Source organism: Mytilus galloprovincialis, unplaced genomic scaffold (genome assembly GCF_965363235.1).
Source record: "Mytilus galloprovincialis unplaced genomic scaffold, xbMytGall1.hap1.1 HAP1_SCAFFOLD_133, whole genome shotgun sequence".
In the NCBI taxonomy this organism is placed as follows: Eukaryota; Metazoa; Mollusca; class Bivalvia; order Mytilida; family Mytilidae; genus Mytilus; species Mytilus galloprovincialis.
In genome coordinates, this window is record NW_027468066.1 from 40,327 (window position 1) to 63,484 (window position 23,158).

The following is a 23,158-nucleotide window of genomic DNA, read 5'->3' on the forward strand; positions in this document are numbered from 1 at the left end:
CAAATTTGATAGTTTTAATTGTTCTAATTCAACGCCACAATTCAGCACCCAAAATTCAGATATAAAAAATGCCACATTTTTTTTATTTGGTATCATATGGCTTTGAAACTTTGTAACCTGTTTTATAATATACTAAGCTTGGATCATGCCAAGTTTTATTAGAATTGGTCAAGTTTTAGGCCCCTAATAGGCCCAAGACCACAATTAATGACCCCGCTTTTCGTTGTCCACGAATATAGTTCCTTTTAATTAGAGTGTATTTTTCCTTAATTTTTTTTCTTTCCTTTCCTCACTCATTCCTTAAATCTTTTTGGGTGGAAATGAAAGAAGAGAGGTCAAATAAATTTTTGGGGGTTGTATTTTAACTGATTTTGATATGGAATGAGTGATTAGGTCAAGTGCAAAAAGGTGATATTTACAGTTTTCGGAACATCTCTTGACTTGTCAATAGGGGTATGGATGTGTATTGGCTAAATTTGTAAAAGTGATTGCTTCAATCTTTCTGAATTTTGGATATATATTTGGACTAGGACAATACATTACACACACAAAAAATTGGACAAAAGTGCATGGTGCAATTTTTTTAATGATGCAAAAGGTTATAAAGAACTGATAGAGGAATTAATTGTGGTCTGTGGCCTAAGAGGTGCATTTCAGCAAATTTAGAATTTTTACTTTGGCATCTTTTCTGAATGATCTATTGGTATTGATTTGTCAAACTATATGAGAAGAAATGATTTTCACTTTCATTTGATAGAAATTTTGTGAAAATGTCACTTTTCAGGTTAAATGCCTAAAATGTAGCTTTTTCACTTTTTTCACTATTTTTTCAAAAACAGCATGCTTAATTTCTCTCTGACAGTTTTTTTCTGATATCTATTTGTGTTTGTGGTATTTATTTCAGTTGTTTAACTTAATTGTGAACTCTGAACACAAAAAAAAGTAGATAAAAACATAAAAAGAGTGCAAAATGTGCTGTTTTAATAGTCTAAGTCTAACGGTCAGTATACACAGCAGGTGAAATGTGAAGTTCTATGCACTTAAAAGTTGTATTCCAAAACAGATTGCACTGAACCTACATCAAAAACACTTATTACTGGTTGCTTAACCATTTCTGTTTCACAGACTACCTTTACTTTCTTCTGTTGGATAGCTAGTGGTTTAAATATTGGCCTTTTGAGGCTGACATTTCATTCAGTTTTTAAACAGTAAAGTTAATAAACTTTGCATCAGACCATACTGTCTGCATATATAGTTGAAAGTGACAGTCTTGTTACATCCAGGCTCCATGTTTTATCATATCTGAGCACAGATTTTAGCAAAAAGAAGTATATCTCCATCTCCCATATTATTTATATGCTTTTAAATATGCAAATGTGGGGAACGGCCTAAACTGGCAATCTGTTTTTTTAAGCATAACATTGCTAAAGACCATTTTATCCACATGCGTTATGCTATTTGAAACTTATATTTCCATCAAAAGTACATTTATAACCTGTTAAAGTTTGTTTGATAACTTAACAACTTCAGAAAATTGTGGTAAGTGAAAAATATTACATTTGATATAAGGCCTCATCCTAATTGAAAACCTCTATTTTTTGGCACAGGCTCATATAAAATTAACTTCTGGCCATTTTGCATAAGTCTGATACATGAAATATGCTTTCTGCTGCTTTAAATAGATGTTAACTTATACATAGAGACATTAAAAAGTGTTAGTTTTGGTATCTTTTGGTTTTTAGAAGCTCAAATTTGATAGTTTTAATTGTTCTAATTCAACGCCACAATTCAGCACCCAAAATTCAGATATAAAAAATGCCACATTTTTTTTATTTGGTATCATATGGCTTTGAAACTTTGTAACCTGTTTTATAATATACTAAGCTTGGATCATGCCAAGTTTTATTAGAATTGGTCAAGTTTTAGGCCCCTAATAGGCCCAAGACCACAATTAATGACCCCGCTTTTCGTTGTCCACGAATATAGTTCCTTTTAATTAGAGTGTATTTTTCCTTAATTTTTTTTCTTTCCTTTCCTCACTCATTCCTTAAATCTTTTTGGGTGGAAATGAAAGAAGAGAGGTCAAATAAATTTTTGGGGGTTGTATTTTAACTGATTTTGATATGGAATGAGTGATTAGGTCAAGTGCAAAAAGGTGATATTTACAGTTTTCGGAACATCTCTTGACTTGTCAATAGGGGTATGGATGTGTATTGGCTAAATTTGTAAAAGTGATTGCTTCAATCTTTCTGAATTTTGGATATATATTTGGACTAGGACAATACATTACACACACAAAAAATTGGACAAAAGTGCATGGTGCAATTTTTTTAATGATGCAAAAGGTTATAAAGAACTGATAGAGGAATTAATTGTGGTCTGTGGCCTAAGAGGTGCATTTCAGCAAATTTAGAATTTTTACTTTGGCATCTTTTCTGAATGATCTATTGGTATTGATTTGTCAAACTATATGAGAAGAAATGATTTTCACTTTCATTTGATAGAAATTTTGTGAAAATGTCACTTTTCAGGTTAAATGCCTAAAATGTAGCTTTTTCACTTTTTTCACTATTTTTTCAAAAACAGCATGCTTAATTTCTCTCTGACAGTTTTTTTCTGATATCTATTTGTGTTTGTGGTATTTATTTCAGTTGTTTAACTTAATTGTGAACTCTGAACACAAAAAAAAGTAGATAAAAACATAAAAAGAGTGCAAAATGTGCTGTTTTAATAGTCTAAGTCTAACGGTCAGTATACACAGCAGGTGAAATGTGAAGTTCTATGCACTTAAAAGTTGTATTCCAAAACAGATTGCACTGAACCTACATCAAAAACACTTATTACTGGTTGCTTAACCATTTCTGTTTCACAGACTACCTTTACTTTCTTCTGTTGGATAGCTAGTGGTTTAAATATTGGCCTTTTGAGGCTGACATTTCATTCAGTTTTTAAACAGTAAAGTTAATAAACTTTGCATCAGACCATACTGTCTGCATATATAGTTGAAAGTGACAGTCTTGTTACATCCAGGCTCCATGTTTTATCATATCTGAGCACAGATTTTAGCAAAAAGAAGTATATCTCCATCTCCCATATTATTTATATGCTTTTAAATATGCAAATGTGGGGAACGGCCTAAACTGGCAATCTGTTTTTTTAAGCATAACATTGCTAAAGACCATTTTATCCACATGCGTTATGCTATTTGAAACTTATATTTCCATCAAAAGTACATTTATAACCTGTTAAAGTTTGTTTGATAACTTAACAACTTCAGAAAATTGTGGTAAGTGAAAAATATTACATTTGATATAAGGCCTCATCCTAATTGAAAACCTCTATTTTTTGGCACAGGCTCATATAAAATTAACTTCTGGCCATTTTGCATAAGTCTGATACATGAAATATGCTTTCTGCTGCTTTAAATAGATGTTAACTTATACATAGAGACATTAAAAAGTGTTAGTTTTGGTATCTTTTGGTTTTTAGAAGCTCAAATTTGATAGTTTTAATTGTTCTAATTCAACGCCACAATTCAGCACCCAAAATTCAGATATAAAAAATGCCACATTTTTTTTATTTGGTATCATATGGCTTTGAAACTTTGTAACCTGTTTTATAATATACTAAGCTTGGATCATGCCAAGTTTTATTAGAATTGGTCAAGTTTTAGGCCCCTAATAGGCCCAAGACCACAATTAATGACCCCGCTTTTCGTTGTCCACGAATATAGTTCCTTTTAATTAGAGTGTATTTTTCCTTAATTTTTTTTCTTTCCTTTCCTCACTCATTCCTTAAATCTTTTTGGGTGGAAATGAAAGAAGAGAGGTCAAATAAATTTTTGGGGGTTGTATTTTAACTGATTTTGATATGGAATGAGTGATTAGGTCAAGTGCAAAAAGGTGATATTTACAGTTTTCGGAACATCTCTTGACTTGTCAATAGGGGTATGGATGTGTATTGGCTAAATTTGTAAAAGTGATTGCTTCAATCTTTCTGAATTTTGGATATATATTTGGACTAGGACAATACATTACACACACAAAAAATTGGACAAAAGTGCATGGTGCAATTTTTTTAATGATGCAAAAGGTTATAAAGAACTGATAGAGGAATTAATTGTGGTCTGTGGCCTAAGAGGTGCATTTCAGCAAATTTAGAATTTTTACTTTGGCATCTTTTCTGAATGATCTATTGGTATTGATTTGTCAAACTATATGAGAAGAAATGATTTTCACTTTCATTTGATAGAAATTTTGTGAAAATGTCACTTTTCAGGTTAAATGCCTAAAATGTAGCTTTTTCACTTTTTTCACTATTTTTTCAAAAACAGCATGCTTAATTTCTCTCTGACAGTTTTTTTCTGATATCTATTTGTGTTTGTGGTATTTATTTCAGTTGTTTAACTTAATTGTGAACTCTGAACACAAAAAAAAGTAGATAAAAACATAAAAAGAGTGCAAAATGTGCTGTTTTAATAGTCTAAGTCTAACGGTCAGTATACACAGCAGGTGAAATGTGAAGTTCTATGCACTTAAAAGTTGTATTCCAAAACAGATTGCACTGAACCTACATCAAAAACACTTATTACTGGTTGCTTAACCATTTCTGTTTCACAGACTACCTTTACTTTCTTCTGTTGGATAGCTAGTGGTTTAAATATTGGCCTTTTGAGGCTGACATTTCATTCAGTTTTTAAACAGTAAAGTTAATAAACTTTGCATCAGACCATACTGTCTGCATATATAGTTGAAAGTGACAGTCTTGTTACATCCAGGCTCCATGTTTTATCATATCTGAGCACAGATTTTAGCAAAAAGAAGTATATCTCCATCTCCCATATTATTTATATGCTTTTAAATATGCAAATGTGGGGAACGGCCTAAACTGGCAATCTGTTTTTTTAAGCATAACATTGCTAAAGACCATTTTATCCACATGCGTTATGCTATTTGAAACTTATATTTCCATCAAAAGTACATTTATAACCTGTTAAAGTTTGTTTGATAACTTAACAACTTCAGAAAATTGTGGTAAGTGAAAAATATTACATTTGATATAAGGCCTCATCCTAATTGAAAACCTCTATTTTTTGGCACAGGCTCATATAAAATTAACTTCTGGCCATTTTGCATAAGTCTGATACATGAAATATGCTTTCTGCTGCTTTAAATAGATGTTAACTTATACATAGAGACATTAAAAAGTGTTAGTTTTGGTATCTTTTGGTTTTTAGAAGCTCAAATTTGATAGTTTTAATTGTTCTAATTCAACGCCACAATTCAGCACCCAAAATTCAGATATAAAAAATGCCACATTTTTTTTATTTGGTATCATATGGCTTTGAAACTTTGTAACCTGTTTTATAATATACTAAGCTTGGATCATGCCAAGTTTTATTAGAATTGGTCAAGTTTTAGGCCCCTAATAGGCCCAAGACCACAATTAATGACCCCGCTTTTCGTTGTCCACGAATATAGTTCCTTTTAATTAGAGTGTATTTTTCCTTAATTTTTTTTCTTTCCTTTCCTCACTCATTCCTTAAATCTTTTTGGGTGGAAATGAAAGAAGAGAGGTCAAATAAATTTTTGGGGGTTGTATTTTAACTGATTTTGATATGGAATGAGTGATTAGGTCAAGTGCAAAAAGGTGATATTTACAGTTTTCGGAACATCTCTTGACTTGTCAATAGGGGTATGGATGTGTATTGGCTAAATTTGTAAAAGTGATTGCTTCAATCTTTCTGAATTTTGGATATATATTTGGACTAGGACAATACATTACACACACAAAAAATTGGACAAAAGTGCATGGTGCAATTTTTTTAATGATGCAAAAGGTTATAAAGAACTGATAGAGGAATTAATTGTGGTCTGTGGCCTAAGAGGTGCATTTCAGCAAATTTAGAATTTTTACTTTGGCATCTTTTCTGAATGATCTATTGGTATTGATTTGTCAAACTATATGAGAAGAAATGATTTTCACTTTCATTTGATAGAAATTTTGTGAAAATGTCACTTTTCAGGTTAAATGCCTAAAATGTAGCTTTTTCACTTTTTTCACTATTTTTTCAAAAACAGCATGCTTAATTTCTCTCTGACAGTTTTTTTCTGATATCTATTTGTGTTTGTGGTATTTATTTCAGTTGTTTAACTTAATTGTGAACTCTGAACACAAAAAAAAGTAGATAAAAACATAAAAAGAGTGCAAAATGTGCTGTTTTAATAGTCTAAGTCTAACGGTCAGTATACACAGCAGGTGAAATGTGAAGTTCTATGCACTTAAAAGTTGTATTCCAAAACAGATTGCACTGAACCTACATCAAAAACACTTATTACTGGTTGCTTAACCATTTCTGTTTCACAGACTACCTTTACTTTCTTCTGTTGGATAGCTAGTGGTTTAAATATTGGCCTTTTGAGGCTGACATTTCATTCAGTTTTTAAACAGTAAAGTTAATAAACTTTGCATCAGACCATACTGTCTGCATATATAGTTGAAAGTGACAGTCTTGTTACATCCAGGCTCCATGTTTTATCATATCTGAGCACAGATTTTAGCAAAAAGAAGTATATCTCCATCTCCCATATTATTTATATGCTTTTAAATATGCAAATGTGGGGAACGGCCTAAACTGGCAATCTGTTTTTTTAAGCATAACATTGCTAAAGACCATTTTATCCACATGCGTTATGCTATTTGAAACTTATATTTCCATCAAAAGTACATTTATAACCTGTTAAAGTTTGTTTGATAACTTAACAACTTCAGAAAATTGTGGTAAGTGAAAAATATTACATTTGATATAAGGCCTCATCCTAATTGAAAACCTCTATTTTTTGGCACAGGCTCATATAAAATTAACTTCTGGCCATTTTGCATAAGTCTGATACATGAAATATGCTTTCTGCTGCTTTAAATAGATGTTAACTTATACATAGAGACATTAAAAAGTGTTAGTTTTGGTATCTTTTGGTTTTTAGAAGCTCAAATTTGATAGTTTTAATTGTTCTAATTCAACGCCACAATTCAGCACCCAAAATTCAGATATAAAAAATGCCACATTTTTTTTATTTGGTATCATATGGCTTTGAAACTTTGTAACCTGTTTTATAATATACTAAGCTTGGATCATGCCAAGTTTTATTAGAATTGGTCAAGTTTTAGGCCCCTAATAGGCCCAAGACCACAATTAATGACCCCGCTTTTCGTTGTCCACGAATATAGTTCCTTTTAATTAGAGTGTATTTTTCCTTAATTTTTTTTCTTTCCTTTCCTCACTCATTCCTTAAATCTTTTTGGGTGGAAATGAAAGAAGAGAGGTCAAATAAATTTTTGGGGGTTGTATTTTAACTGATTTTGATATGGAATGAGTGATTAGGTCAAGTGCAAAAAGGTGATATTTACAGTTTTCGGAACATCTCTTGACTTGTCAATAGGGGTATGGATGTGTATTGGCTAAATTTGTAAAAGTGATTGCTTCAATCTTTCTGAATTTTGGATATATATTTGGACTAGGACAATACATTACACACACAAAAAATTGGACAAAAGTGCATGGTGCAATTTTTTTAATGATGCAAAAGGTTATAAAGAACTGATAGAGGAATTAATTGTGGTCTGTGGCCTAAGAGGTGCATTTCAGCAAATTTAGAATTTTTACTTTGGCATCTTTTCTGAATGATCTATTGGTATTGATTTGTCAAACTATATGAGAAGAAATGATTTTCACTTTCATTTGATAGAAATTTTGTGAAAATGTCACTTTTCAGGTTAAATGCCTAAAATGTAGCTTTTTCACTTTTTTCACTATTTTTTCAAAAACAGCATGCTTAATTTCTCTCTGACAGTTTTTTTCTGATATCTATTTGTGTTTGTGGTATTTATTTCAGTTGTTTAACTTAATTGTGAACTCTGAACACAAAAAAAAGTAGATAAAAACATAAAAAGAGTGCAAAATGTGCTGTTTTAATAGTCTAAGTCTAACGGTCAGTATACACAGCAGGTGAAATGTGAAGTTCTATGCACTTAAAAGTTGTATTCCAAAACAGATTGCACTGAACCTACATCAAAAACACTTATTACTGGTTGCTTAACCATTTCTGTTTCACAGACTACCTTTACTTTCTTCTGTTGGATAGCTAGTGGTTTAAATATTGGCCTTTTGAGGCTGACATTTCATTCAGTTTTTAAACAGTAAAGTTAATAAACTTTGCATCAGACCATACTGTCTGCATATATAGTTGAAAGTGACAGTCTTGTTACATCCAGGCTCCATGTTTTATCATATCTGAGCACAGATTTTAGCAAAAAGAAGTATATCTCCATCTCCCATATTATTTATATGCTTTTAAATATGCAAATGTGGGGAACGGCCTAAACTGGCAATCTGTTTTTTTAAGCATAACATTGCTAAAGACCATTTTATCCACATGCGTTATGCTATTTGAAACTTATATTTCCATCAAAAGTACATTTATAACCTGTTAAAGTTTGTTTGATAACTTAACAACTTCAGAAAATTGTGGTAAGTGAAAAATATTACATTTGATATAAGGCCTCATCCTAATTGAAAACCTCTATTTTTTGGCACAGGCTCATATAAAATTAACTTCTGGCCATTTTGCATAAGTCTGATACATGAAATATGCTTTCTGCTGCTTTAAATAGATGTTAACTTATACATAGAGACATTAAAAAGTGTTAGTTTTGGTATCTTTTGGTTTTTAGAAGCTCAAATTTGATAGTTTTAATTGTTCTAATTCAACGCCACAATTCAGCACCCAAAATTCAGATATAAAAAATGCCACATTTTTTTTATTTGGTATCATATGGCTTTGAAACTTTGTAACCTGTTTTATAATATACTAAGCTTGGATCATGCCAAGTTTTATTAGAATTGGTCAAGTTTTAGGCCCCTAATAGGCCCAAGACCACAATTAATGACCCCGCTTTTCGTTGTCCACGAATATAGTTCCTTTTAATTAGAGTGTATTTTTCCTTAATTTTTTTTCTTTCCTTTCCTCACTCATTCCTTAAATCTTTTTGGGTGGAAATGAAAGAAGAGAGGTCAAATAAATTTTTGGGGGTTGTATTTTAACTGATTTTGATATGGAATGAGTGATTAGGTCAAGTGCAAAAAGGTGATATTTACAGTTTTCGGAACATCTCTTGACTTGTCAATAGGGGTATGGATGTGTATTGGCTAAATTTGTAAAAGTGATTGCTTCAATCTTTCTGAATTTTGGATATATATTTGGACTAGGACAATACATTACACACACAAAAAATTGGACAAAAGTGCATGGTGCAATTTTTTTAATGATGCAAAAGGTTATAAAGAACTGATAGAGGAATTAATTGTGGTCTGTGGCCTAAGAGGTGCATTTCAGCAAATTTAGAATTTTTACTTTGGCATCTTTTCTGAATGATCTATTGGTATTGATTTGTCAAACTATATGAGAAGAAATGATTTTCACTTTCATTTGATAGAAATTTTGTGAAAATGTCACTTTTCAGGTTAAATGCCTAAAATGTAGCTTTTTCACTTTTTTCACTATTTTTTCAAAAACAGCATGCTTAATTTCTCTCTGACAGTTTTTTTCTGATATCTATTTGTGTTTGTGGTATTTATTTCAGTTGTTTAACTTAATTGTGAACTCTGAACACAAAAAAAAGTAGATAAAAACATAAAAAGAGTGCAAAATGTGCTGTTTTAATAGTCTAAGTCTAACGGTCAGTATACACAGCAGGTGAAATGTGAAGTTCTATGCACTTAAAAGTTGTATTCCAAAACAGATTGCACTGAACCTACATCAAAAACACTTATTACTGGTTGCTTAACCATTTCTGTTTCACAGACTACCTTTACTTTCTTCTGTTGGATAGCTAGTGGTTTAAATATTGGCCTTTTGAGGCTGACATTTCATTCAGTTTTTAAACAGTAAAGTTAATAAACTTTGCATCAGACCATACTGTCTGCATATATAGTTGAAAGTGACAGTCTTGTTACATCCAGGCTCCATGTTTTATCATATCTGAGCACAGATTTTAGCAAAAAGAAGTATATCTCCATCTCCCATATTATTTATATGCTTTTAAATATGCAAATGTGGGGAACGGCCTAAACTGGCAATCTGTTTTTTTAAGCATAACATTGCTAAAGACCATTTTATCCACATGCGTTATGCTATTTGAAACTTATATTTCCATCAAAAGTACATTTATAACCTGTTAAAGTTTGTTTGATAACTTAACAACTTCAGAAAATTGTGGTAAGTGAAAAATATTACATTTGATATAAGGCCTCATCCTAATTGAAAACCTCTATTTTTTGGCACAGGCTCATATAAAATTAACTTCTGGCCATTTTGCATAAGTCTGATACATGAAATATGCTTTCTGCTGCTTTAAATAGATGTTAACTTATACATAGAGACATTAAAAAGTGTTAGTTTTGGTATCTTTTGGTTTTTAGAAGCTCAAATTTGATAGTTTTAATTGTTCTAATTCAACGCCACAATTCAGCACCCAAAATTCAGATATAAAAAATGCCACATTTTTTTTATTTGGTATCATATGGCTTTGAAACTTTGTAACCTGTTTTATAATATACTAAGCTTGGATCATGCCAAGTTTTATTAGAATTGGTCAAGTTTTAGGCCCCTAATAGGCCCAAGACCACAATTAATGACCCCGCTTTTCGTTGTCCACGAATATAGTTCCTTTTAATTAGAGTGTATTTTTCCTTAATTTTTTTTCTTTCCTTTCCTCACTCATTCCTTAAATCTTTTTGGGTGGAAATGAAAGAAGAGAGGTCAAATAAATTTTTGGGGGTTGTATTTTAACTGATTTTGATATGGAATGAGTGATTAGGTCAAGTGCAAAAAGGTGATATTTACAGTTTTCGGAACATCTCTTGACTTGTCAATAGGGGTATGGATGTGTATTGGCTAAATTTGTAAAAGTGATTGCTTCAATCTTTCTGAATTTTGGATATATATTTGGACTAGGACAATACATTACACACACAAAAAATTGGACAAAAGTGCATGGTGCAATTTTTTTAATGATGCAAAAGGTTATAAAGAACTGATAGAGGAATTAATTGTGGTCTGTGGCCTAAGAGGTGCATTTCAGCAAATTTAGAATTTTTACTTTGGCATCTTTTCTGAATGATCTATTGGTATTGATTTGTCAAACTATATGAGAAGAAATGATTTTCACTTTCATTTGATAGAAATTTTGTGAAAATGTCACTTTTCAGGTTAAATGCCTAAAATGTAGCTTTTTCACTTTTTTCACTATTTTTTCAAAAACAGCATGCTTAATTTCTCTCTGACAGTTTTTTTCTGATATCTATTTGTGTTTGTGGTATTTATTTCAGTTGTTTAACTTAATTGTGAACTCTGAACACAAAAAAAAGTAGATAAAAACATAAAAAGAGTGCAAAATGTGCTGTTTTAATAGTCTAAGTCTAACGGTCAGTATACACAGCAGGTGAAATGTGAAGTTCTATGCACTTAAAAGTTGTATTCCAAAACAGATTGCACTGAACCTACATCAAAAACACTTATTACTGGTTGCTTAACCATTTCTGTTTCACAGACTACCTTTACTTTCTTCTGTTGGATAGCTAGTGGTTTAAATATTGGCCTTTTGAGGCTGACATTTCATTCAGTTTTTAAACAGTAAAGTTAATAAACTTTGCATCAGACCATACTGTCTGCATATATAGTTGAAAGTGACAGTCTTGTTACATCCAGGCTCCATGTTTTATCATATCTGAGCACAGATTTTAGCAAAAAGAAGTATATCTCCATCTCCCATATTATTTATATGCTTTTAAATATGCAAATGTGGGGAACGGCCTAAACTGGCAATCTGTTTTTTTAAGCATAACATTGCTAAAGACCATTTTATCCACATGCGTTATGCTATTTGAAACTTATATTTCCATCAAAAGTACATTTATAACCTGTTAAAGTTTGTTTGATAACTTAACAACTTCAGAAAATTGTGGTAAGTGAAAAATATTACATTTGATATAAGGCCTCATCCTAATTGAAAACCTCTATTTTTTGGCACAGGCTCATATAAAATTAACTTCTGGCCATTTTGCATAAGTCTGATACATGAAATATGCTTTCTGCTGCTTTAAATAGATGTTAACTTATACATAGAGACATTAAAAAGTGTTAGTTTTGGTATCTTTTGGTTTTTAGAAGCTCAAATTTGATAGTTTTAATTGTTCTAATTCAACGCCACAATTCAGCACCCAAAATTCAGATATAAAAAATGCCACATTTTTTTTATTTGGTATCATATGGCTTTGAAACTTTGTAACCTGTTTTATAATATACTAAGCTTGGATCATGCCAAGTTTTATTAGAATTGGTCAAGTTTTAGGCCCCTAATAGGCCCAAGACCACAATTAATGACCCCGCTTTTCGTTGTCCACGAATATAGTTCCTTTTAATTAGAGTGTATTTTTCCTTAATTTTTTTTCTTTCCTTTCCTCACTCATTCCTTAAATCTTTTTGGGTGGAAATGAAAGAAGAGAGGTCAAATAAATTTTTGGGGGTTGTATTTTAACTGATTTTGATATGGAATGAGTGATTAGGTCAAGTGCAAAAAGGTGATATTTACAGTTTTCGGAACATCTCTTGACTTGTCAATAGGGGTATGGATGTGTATTGGCTAAATTTGTAAAAGTGATTGCTTCAATCTTTCTGAATTTTGGATATATATTTGGACTAGGACAATACATTACACACACAAAAAATTGGACAAAAGTGCATGGTGCAATTTTTTTAATGATGCAAAAGGTTATAAAGAACTGATAGAGGAATTAATTGTGGTCTGTGGCCTAAGAGGTGCATTTCAGCAAATTTAGAATTTTTACTTTGGCATCTTTTCTGAATGATCTATTGGTATTGATTTGTCAAACTATATGAGAAGAAATGATTTTCACTTTCATTTGATAGAAATTTTGTGAAAATGTCACTTTTCAGGTTAAATGCCTAAAATGTAGCTTTTTCACTTTTTTCACTATTTTTTCAAAAACAGCATGCTTAATTTCTCTCTGACAGTTTTTTTCTGATATCTATTTGTGTTTGTGGTATTTATTTCAGTTGTTTAACTTAATTGTGAACTCTGAACACAAAAAAAAGTAGATAAAAACATAAAAAGAGTGCAAAATGTGCTGTTTTAATAGTCTAAGTCTAACGGTCAGTATACACAGCAGGTGAAATGTGAAGTTCTATGCACTTAAAAGTTGTATTCCAAAACAGATTGCACTGAACCTACATCAAAAACACTTATTACTGGTTGCTTAACCATTTCTGTTTCACAGACTACCTTTACTTTCTTCTGTTGGATAGCTAGTGGTTTAAATATTGGCCTTTTGAGGCTGACATTTCATTCAGTTTTTAAACAGTAAAGTTAATAAACTTTGCATCAGACCATACTGTCTGCATATATAGTTGAAAGTGACAGTCTTGTTACATCCAGGCTCCATGTTTTATCATATCTGAGCACAGATTTTAGCAAAAAGAAGTATATCTCCATCTCCCATATTATTTATATGCTTTTAAATATGCAAATGTGGGGAACGGCCTAAACTGGCAATCTGTTTTTTTAAGCATAACATTGCTAAAGACCATTTTATCCACATGCGTTATGCTATTTGAAACTTATATTTCCATCAAAAGTACATTTATAACCTGTTAAAGTTTGTTTGATAACTTAACAACTTCAGAAAATTGTGGTAAGTGAAAAATATTACATTTGATATAAGGCCTCATCCTAATTGAAAACCTCTATTTTTTGGCACAGGCTCATATAAAATTAACTTCTGGCCATTTTGCATAAGTCTGATACATGAAATATGCTTTCTGCTGCTTTAAATAGATGTTAACTTATACATAGAGACATTAAAAAGTGTTAGTTTTGGTATCTTTTGGTTTTTAGAAGCTCAAATTTGATAGTTTTAATTGTTCTAATTCAACGCCACAATTCAGCACCCAAAATTCAGATATAAAAAATGCCACATTTTTTTTATTTGGTATCATATGGCTTTGAAACTTTGTAACCTGTTTTATAATATACTAAGCTTGGATCATGCCAAGTTTTATTAGAATTGGTCAAGTTTTAGGCCCCTAATAGGCCCAAGACCACAATTAATGACCCCGCTTTTCGTTGTCCACGAATATAGTTCCTTTTAATTAGAGTGTATTTTTCCTTAATTTTTTTTCTTTCCTTTCCTCACTCATTCCTTAAATCTTTTTGGGTGGAAATGAAAGAAGAGAGGTCAAATAAATTTTTGGGGGTTGTATTTTAACTGATTTTGATATGGAATGAGTGATTAGGTCAAGTGCAAAAAGGTGATATTTACAGTTTTCGGAACATCTCTTGACTTGTCAATAGGGGTATGGATGTGTATTGGCTAAATTTGTAAAAGTGATTGCTTCAATCTTTCTGAATTTTGGATATATATTTGGACTAGGACAATACATTACACACACAAAAAATTGGACAAAAGTGCATGGTGCAATTTTTTTAATGATGCAAAAGGTTATAAAGAACTGATAGAGGAATTAATTGTGGTCTGTGGCCATCACATGTATGTTTTTCTGATAATTAAGAATAATAGATTACATAATTCCTAAAGACTGAGGGAAACGCCATGATTGCCCAGATTCTGCGTTTTCAAAATTATTATATGGGGGCTGTAAATGTAATGGGTCAAAAATTGTGCAAAATGACGTTTATAACGGTATTTTTTATAAAGCATGACGATTATAAATTGTACGTATCTTGGACGCTCTCCCTCCTGGGGTAGCATCAGCACCGTCAGTTGAGGCCTTTAAAGCCTCACTGACAAAGCTGAACTAAATTATCGAATTGGGGGGGGGGGGTTTGTATGCGCACCTAAGTCATGGCATAATAATCAGCTCGTTGATTGTGGCCATTATCAGGCAGAAGCAGAAGCAGAAGTATCTGGCAAAGCTATTTTAATTTTTTTCTGGGAAGCCTTCCTTAGGCTTAGTTCCTAAGTCATTGTAGGAAGGTGTCCCAGAAAAAAATTAGAATAGCCTTGCCAGATGTCATAATTATTTGCCATTTGGACTATATAGTTAAATCCCAAAATGACAACATTAAACGTAAAGGATAACTATTTGAAACCTCTGACAATTCACGATATAAAGGATATTTTGATAATCTTGGTAAAATTTTAAAACTATTTGATGATACAATAAGTAATAAAAATGATTGTTTGGCTGCGAAGAGCATTCATACCTTCAGTAATGGTCGAACCATCATGATGAATATAACAGATTATATACATGTACATGTATGTCAGTGGCGAATCCTTAAATTTTCATAAGTGGGGGCCCTCTGACTGCCTCATAGTATAGTGGGCCCGCTCAAGTCACGCTTCAGTGATTCCCTATATAAGCAACCAAATTTTTTCCCAAAAAAGGGGGCCTGGGCCCCTTGCCCCCTAAATCCACCTCTGTATGTATATATATCCTCTTCTCATTGGTTTTTATGCTGTAACCCTCTTACTGCCATTTATTTGTCAAAGTTGCATTTCGTGTGCCTGAAAATAAGACTGCTCAACGATTGTGATGTCACATGCCCAACAATCCACTGAATGATGTCGTTCAATATATGAAGTCTTGCGCTAATGACCGTTATATTTTGGAGCAATTGAAGAAAAATATGACACTGTTTAATCTTCGGGCTTTATTTGAATGAGGTACAGCAATGATTAGAAGCTTGCATGAATTAAAACATGGACATTGTGTCCCTCCATCACAGTTGGTGTGGACACATGTGTCCCTGTCGCCCCAAGAGGATTAAGAATGCATTGTGACATCACTATTTCCATTGAAAAGCATACATACATTTTGTAATACAAATTCATCATATGTATTATGATCTGACCATATTATACTGGTAAATTCCTCTATTATTGGAAGAACCCCTCGAGAACAATAGTATCCTTGTACACTCCCTATTTGGATTATTGGAGATGTCCTGAAGTTGGTTTCCCTTCTCTAACTTAATGTTTTGAAACTTATATACAATGCTTAAAACCACAAAACACAGATCAAGTTTGAATTTCGGTGGCATCAACAGTGATATTGTTTGCCTTAAATTTATGTAGAACAAAGGGTTTTCCCCTGGAGAAGAATATAATACCAATTTGAAAAAAATGGCTTAAAATTATTCCCAAAAAGACTACTTTTTCCCAAACAGTGCAGTTTCAGTAGTAAATGTGCATGAATAGTTTTAATACAAACTGAAAAAACACTCAATTATACATTTTACATACATATATAGATATAGGAAGATGTGGTGAATGTGCCTTTGAGACAACTCTCCATTCAAATAACAATTTATAAAAGTAAACCATAATAGGTCAATGTACGGCCTTCAATACTGAGCCTTGGCTCACACCTAACAAAAAGGTATTTAAAAGGGCTAAAATTGCTATATGTGCAGATTTGAGGGTCTATTTATGTATCATCACTGGCAAAAAGGGGTCTTTTTTCAAAGCAGGGTTTGACACTTGAAAGGGGGTCTGTAAATTGAAGTTTCAGTCAAATTCATGGTTTATTCTAAATTTCCCAATTTGTTGAAAATTATGCATATTTTCCCAATAAAAAAGGGTAGAGGTAGTTTTGAAAAAAGTCAACAATATCACTGCATCAATTTAGCTATTCTAGAGTTATCCCCCTTTACAAATTGTAAGATTTGGCGTTTCTGTTCTCTAACTTTAGTTTGCCTCAATCTAATATTATGAAACTTTTAAACAGGGTTATTATTACCACAAAACACAGATCAAGTTTGCAATTTGGTTGTGTCAATTAAACCGTTTAAGAGTTATGCCCCTTTACAAATGGAAAAATTATGGATTTTTTTAGTTTTTTTTCTCTCTTTAGTTTGCCTCAACCAAATGTTATAAAACTTATACACAATGGTTATTACCACAAAACACAGAGTAAGATTGCATTTTGGTGCTGTCACATCAACTGTTCTAGAGTTATCGTCTTTACAAACAAAAAATTGCTGATTTTGTTTTGTTTCCATTCTCTTATTTAAAAGTATGCCACAACCAAATGTTATGAAACTTATACACAATACTTATTACCACAAAACTCAGATCAATTACAAATATCAGAAGTGTCACCCTAGTGTTCTTCAGTTATGTCCCTTTATAACTTTATATGACATGCAAGTGGGTGCATCATCTGTCCTATGGACACATTCCCTATTTAATTTTTCAAATAATACAAGTAATAGATATTTTTTTGAGAACTCTGACCAATAATGATAAGTATATTATAATAAATCGTGATAAAAATTTAACCATTTTGTCAGCAAACTGTAGCTGAATATGACCATTTAACGCCTTTATATACATACTGTATACACATGATACATGTATAAAAATAAGTGTGACCAGTATGATAGGCCTTTTGCAATGGAAATGAATATCAATACATCCTTAGACCTACATGTTTTATGGGTTTGAAAAAATCTCTTATACAAAGTCCAATGAAGTCTGTAACTGTAATCGAGTTGTTATGAGATCCTTTCAAAACAGACCAAAGTTCATCTTATCAATCAAAGTCTTCACTTCATGACTTTCTTAAGGTTGATTTCTATCGAATGTTAAATGGTGGCTGCTACATTGTATTGTTGAAATGAGCTCACTTATTAATCTTTACTCTAAAAAAAAAAAATCCTAAATGTATCGGTAAACTTCATGATCATAGATTCTTTTGCTGATTTTTTTGAAATTGAATTGTGGAGTACTATATTGAAATAAAGACCATATAAAATTTTTGTCTTTTGCAGCATTTAAAAGATTTGTATCGAAAATAAAAGATGGAACCTTCAGCTTTAGAGGAGGACAATACCAGTATGGCTGCCAGAAGTTTGTTAACCTTGAACACTAGTACCAGTAAAGGTACACAGGAAGAGACAAGCAAAGGTACACAAGACACTTCACCAGGAAGGCCATCTCAAAATACTCAGATTTATGTAAAGTCTCAAAATGTTAGTCAGGGCAACCAAGAGAAGGTAATTGCAGTCCGTATTGATCGGTCAAACGGTAATCCTAATGTCCAGATAATGAAGTCAGGTCAAGAGATCACTGAACCTTCAAACAAACCCCAGCTTAATGTGGAGATAATGGACCTAGGTCAAGAGGTTGCTGGCCCGTCAAACAAAGCCCAGCCAAATATCCAGATTATGAAGTCCAGTCCAGAGGTTGTTGGCCTGTCGAATAGGCATAAACAACAAGTAATTCCTACTACAGAAGATGGGCCTTCTAAACATAAGCTTCAAATTGTGGATGCTACAGAAACTCACTGCAGTACAAATGAAAAGGAGGTAAGTTTGTGACCTATAGCGGTAGTTTCTTCAATCCGCCTCATTTGGACTCTGTTGGATAGTTGTCTTATTGGCAATAATATTAAGTCTTCTTAATTTGTGAAAAAAATCGCATCGAAGTCAGCTTGGAAAGGCTAAACGCTGAATAAAGCACTTCCAAAAATATATGGGTTTACAGTATTTCACTATTCAATGTCATGATGATGGAGTGAACAAAATGACCTGGATATACCCCAGCTGTAAAGAAACTAATAAAACAATCAAATATATATAAATTAACAACTTCTTATATAGAGAAAAGTCACAAAGAGCTAAAGATAACTACTGACAAGATTTGTGACTTAAAAAATGTGGCAGGTGTGCTCAACTCCAATCTTTATTAACTAAGATTGTCAGTTTTCCTGCCGCAGGTCTGTGGCCTTCACCTTCCTGCACCAATAAACTGATTGCAACGAAATAGGCAATGGTGCTGAAATTTGATTTAAACATCAATAAATCAATCAATGCATGACTTAAAAAAAAAATCTATCCCTATGTCTTAAATGTTATTGTACATGTACAATTATATAATGCCCTTCATTACAATATTATATCCATCCTATTTTCAGATTTTTGATTCAGTGACAGCAATTTTTAAAAGAAAACCAAATGTTGGTACAGATAAATATTTATCTTTGTGTAAAACCACAAATGTTGTAGCGGAATTTCAAAGTGATGAGATTAGTGTAACTGGTTCCCTGAAAGGCATTAATACAGTACACAATCTTTTAAAGGTATGTATCCATGTAGCTGGTTCCCTTAAATGCTTTTAAAGCTACATATAATAAAGAAGATGTGGTATGAATGCCAATGAGACAACTCTTCATCCAAATAATAATTTGTAAAAGTAAACCATTTTAGGTAAAAATTTGGTCTTCAACACTGAGCCTTTGCTCACACCCAACAGCAAGCTTTAAAGGGTCCCAAAAAATGGCTAGTGAAAAAACATTCAAACGGGAAAACCAACGGTCTAATCTATATAAAAACCGATAAACTAGAAACACTTTTGAACATCAACAAACAACAACCTGAACCACTGAACAGCATGTATGTTTTAGTGTTACTGGTTATTGAAAGTTATTAATACCATGCATAATCTCTATATCTAAAATGTACCTATATGTTTACATCTGTATTAGTACAAAAAGTGATTAAATTAAAAAATATTGATTTAGTTGAATGTAACATTAGCACACGGAATAGAAAACATATTTTAGTATAATTGATAATGGAAATGGGGAATGTGTCAAAGCGACAACAACCTGACCATAGAGCAGACTACAGCCAAAGGCCACCCATGGGTCTTCAATGTAACGAGAAACTCACGCACCCTGAGGCGTCCTTCAGCTGGCCCCTAAACAAATATATACTAGTTCAGTGATAATGGACGTCATACTAAACTCCAAATTATACACAAGAAACTAAAATTAAAAATCATACAAGACTAACAAAGGCCAGAGGCTCCTGACTTGAGACAGACACAAAATTCTGGAGGAGTTAAACATATAGTGTATATTTTTCAGGTTCTGCACTGCAATACAAGTCCTGTAAATGGGGAGACTAATATCAGTGCTGCCGGAGTTCTATATATAGTTGAGGATCAGGATAAAACTTCAGGTATTTTATACTACAGGTCATGTTAGTGAGTTCTGTCACCTATCCAGCATAAACAAATTACCTAGATAGTCACATGAGACCATATTATGAAGCTGACAGAAGTTCATGTCTTTCATCATTGGAGTGTCACTGTGATACAATACCCCGTTTATGTCCACCATGTAAGATGTTGCAGGGATCATGAAAAAACCAGACATGCATCCGTCCTGCTTTATTAGTGCTCTTTGTACATATATTGACAGATTAATATGAAACTTGTATCATAGGTATATTTCAGCAATGTCTTGGACAAGTTCAATAGAATTTTTAAATGATTTGAATTTATATTACAATGGAATTTTTATGGAAAATTGCATCATTAGTGCTTTCATGTGTACAATTTGTGCCAAATTTTAAACTTATATCATAGGTTTATACATTGTATCAGCAATGTCTTGGATGATTTCGAAAATCAGTGCCTATCAATTATTTTTCAAAAAGTTATGTCCATTGGGAACATTAAATTTTTGGAAAATTGCATCATTAGGGCAGAACAGTGCAAAAACAATATGGAGAATTGCATTGTTAGCTCTCTCATATGACAAAATACTTGCCAGAGTTTTATGAAACTTGGTAATTTCTTGGATGGAATCAGTGCCACTCAATAAATTTTTACAGAGTTGTGCCAGAATTTAATATACTTATGTCATAGGTTTATGTCAGCAATGTCTCTGACACTTTTAAAAATAGGTTTTTATCATATTTTTAACAAGATATGCCCTTTGAATTATAAATTATATATTACAATGAAAATCCTATTGCTTTTGCTCTGAAGCCTTCATTTCTCATGAGATATAAATAAAAAGTTAAAAGAACAAACTATTTAGTTATTACATTTTGTACTTTTGTACCTTGGATAGATAATTTTTTTGCAACACTGAGGTACATCGATAGTCTGTTCTTTAATTATTTTTGTCAATATAAAAAAAAACTTAAATAAGTCCAGGATTTTGTAGTCATTAAAAAATCACAGAGTTAATCTGAGTAGACATGAACTGGCTTCTCATGTTAGACATACGTAAATAAAGAAAAGACAAAATCTAGATAAGATGTAGGATTGTATGACTGAGGGGGCAGAGCCAAATAATCTCCATGGCAATGAGATGTGGCAATGGTAATACATCTGCATACCAATTATCATTGACCTACATGTGTACCACTAGTTGTACCCCATAAAACTTACCAAATCACACACTAATACATTGTTGACACCATCACCATTGTCGCTGCGGACTCTGGAAACAGTTCTTCCTTACATTAAGATTTGGCTTGTGTGTCTGTTTAATGGGCAACAAGGACCACATCATATTTGATTTACTGCTGTACATTAATCTCTTAAGGGGGAACAAGGTTCATAAACAAGGTTTAATTTACTGCTGGAAGCTAATCATTTATCCTTCTATTTTATTTTGTGTGTAAACAATAATTTAGCCTCTTTATATTACAGAAGATCAAAGTTCCACAATGGATCATCAAGATGACATTTCAGAGCAACCAATAAAAGATGAGGATGTCAAGGTCAACCAAAGATCAGTATCAATCAGATGTTTGGATTGTAATGAAACCTTTGCAACTCATGAAGAACTTACAGAACATTGCAAGCAGACACATAGAAAATATCCAAGTCCAAAAATGTTGAAACTGTCAAGTTTTAAATGTTCTTTCTGCACAAGGGTTTTTCAGAGTAGTAAGTTTCTAAATCAGCATGTGGAGGAAAGCCATGGTCCCAATGAATGTTTTATATGTGGGAAGGAGTTTGCTTTGAAACGTTACCTCAGCATGCACATCAAACGACATTCGGACGGAAATAAAAAACATTCTTGTGAAATTTGTGGATGGAAATTTTTAGAACGATATAAGTTAAAATTACACATGGAGTCACACAAACCAAAATCGGAGAAAAATCTCCCCCATGCCTGTCATATATGTAAAAAACAGTTTTATAACAAGGCTACGTTAGATGATCACGTTAACACGCATACAGGAAATAGACCATTTAAATGTGATATTTGTTCTTGTTCGTTTGCTCACCGTATCGGACTTAAGCGACATCTCATTACACATGAACCAGTCAAACCTTTTAAATGTGGAGTTTGTCAAAAGGAGTTTTCATTCCGAGCCAAATTAGACGAACATTTTATAACTCACACAGGAGAAGGAAAATATGTCTGTAACAGTTGTGGTAAAATCTTTACCACTAAATCATCTCTCAAACGTCATTCAGACAATTGTTCCAATAAAACATTATCCACAATTATATCCACATCGGGAAATAGTGCTGAACCTGTAACAACTGAGCTTAATAGTTCTGAAGCTGTTTTTATGTGTGGAATTTGTTCTGTAGTTTTTGATACTTTGGAAAAAGCAAGCGTACATGCAGCTTCACATGAAACATAAAATTTGTGTCTTAATTCATTACTTTCATTTTGTACAATTTCTCAAGCTTCCTATTCCTATCTCAAAGCACTTGTTCACTGTAATAAAGTGTCATATTGACAATCACGTAATACTGGTGCCCTTAAATAAAGTGCAATGTTGACACATACTACTGGTTCCCTGCAATAAAGTTCAATTGCCAAAAGCGTATAGAAATATTTGCTCTCTACTTCAGTATTGAAAAAATATTTTATGAGGAAGTTAAGCTACACAAATTGCTTGATAAAATAAACTTTAAAGCCCATAAGGGAGCTACCATTTGATTTTTATGGGGGGGCTAGGATGAAAAATTTTGTCCTGCATTTTTTTTTAGCTGTAATCTCTGTCCTGCCTTTTTATTTTTCACTCTAATCGGTCCTGCCTTTTTTTTTTTAGTTTATCCTGACTTTTTTTACCTAAATTGTCGTCCTAACGGGTTTTTTTTTGCAAGTGTCACATCCTGCCTTTTTTTTTACTCAAAACTCCTGTCCTGCCTATTTTTTTCAAATTTCGTCCTAGCCCCCCCCCATAAAAATCAAATGGTAGCTCCCTAATATCCATATACATGTACTTACATATGACATGAAAATGTTTGGGAATATAATTTTGCTTATCATGGCAATTTACCATTATAACTTCA

At 32.4% G+C, this 23,158-nt stretch overlaps 1 protein-coding gene across 1 annotated transcript; it reads left to right on the plus strand.

Moving 5' to 3' along the window:
- The first annotated feature begins 17,853 nt into the window (after nucleotides 1-17,853).
- On the plus strand, nucleotides 17,854-22,780 carry LOC143060677 (uncharacterized). The gene is made up of 4 exons (XM_076233624.1): nucleotides 17,854-18,408; nucleotides 19,017-19,181; nucleotides 19,971-20,064; nucleotides 21,551-22,780. Exons 1-4 carry the CDS (start codon nucleotides 17,902-17,904, stop codon nucleotides 22,498-22,500), a joined length of 1,716 nt encoding a protein of 571 aa, XP_076089739.1. The 5' UTR covers nucleotides 17,854-17,901; the 3' UTR covers nucleotides 22,501-22,780.
- The last annotated feature ends 378 nt before the right edge of the window (nucleotides 22,781-23,158 follow it).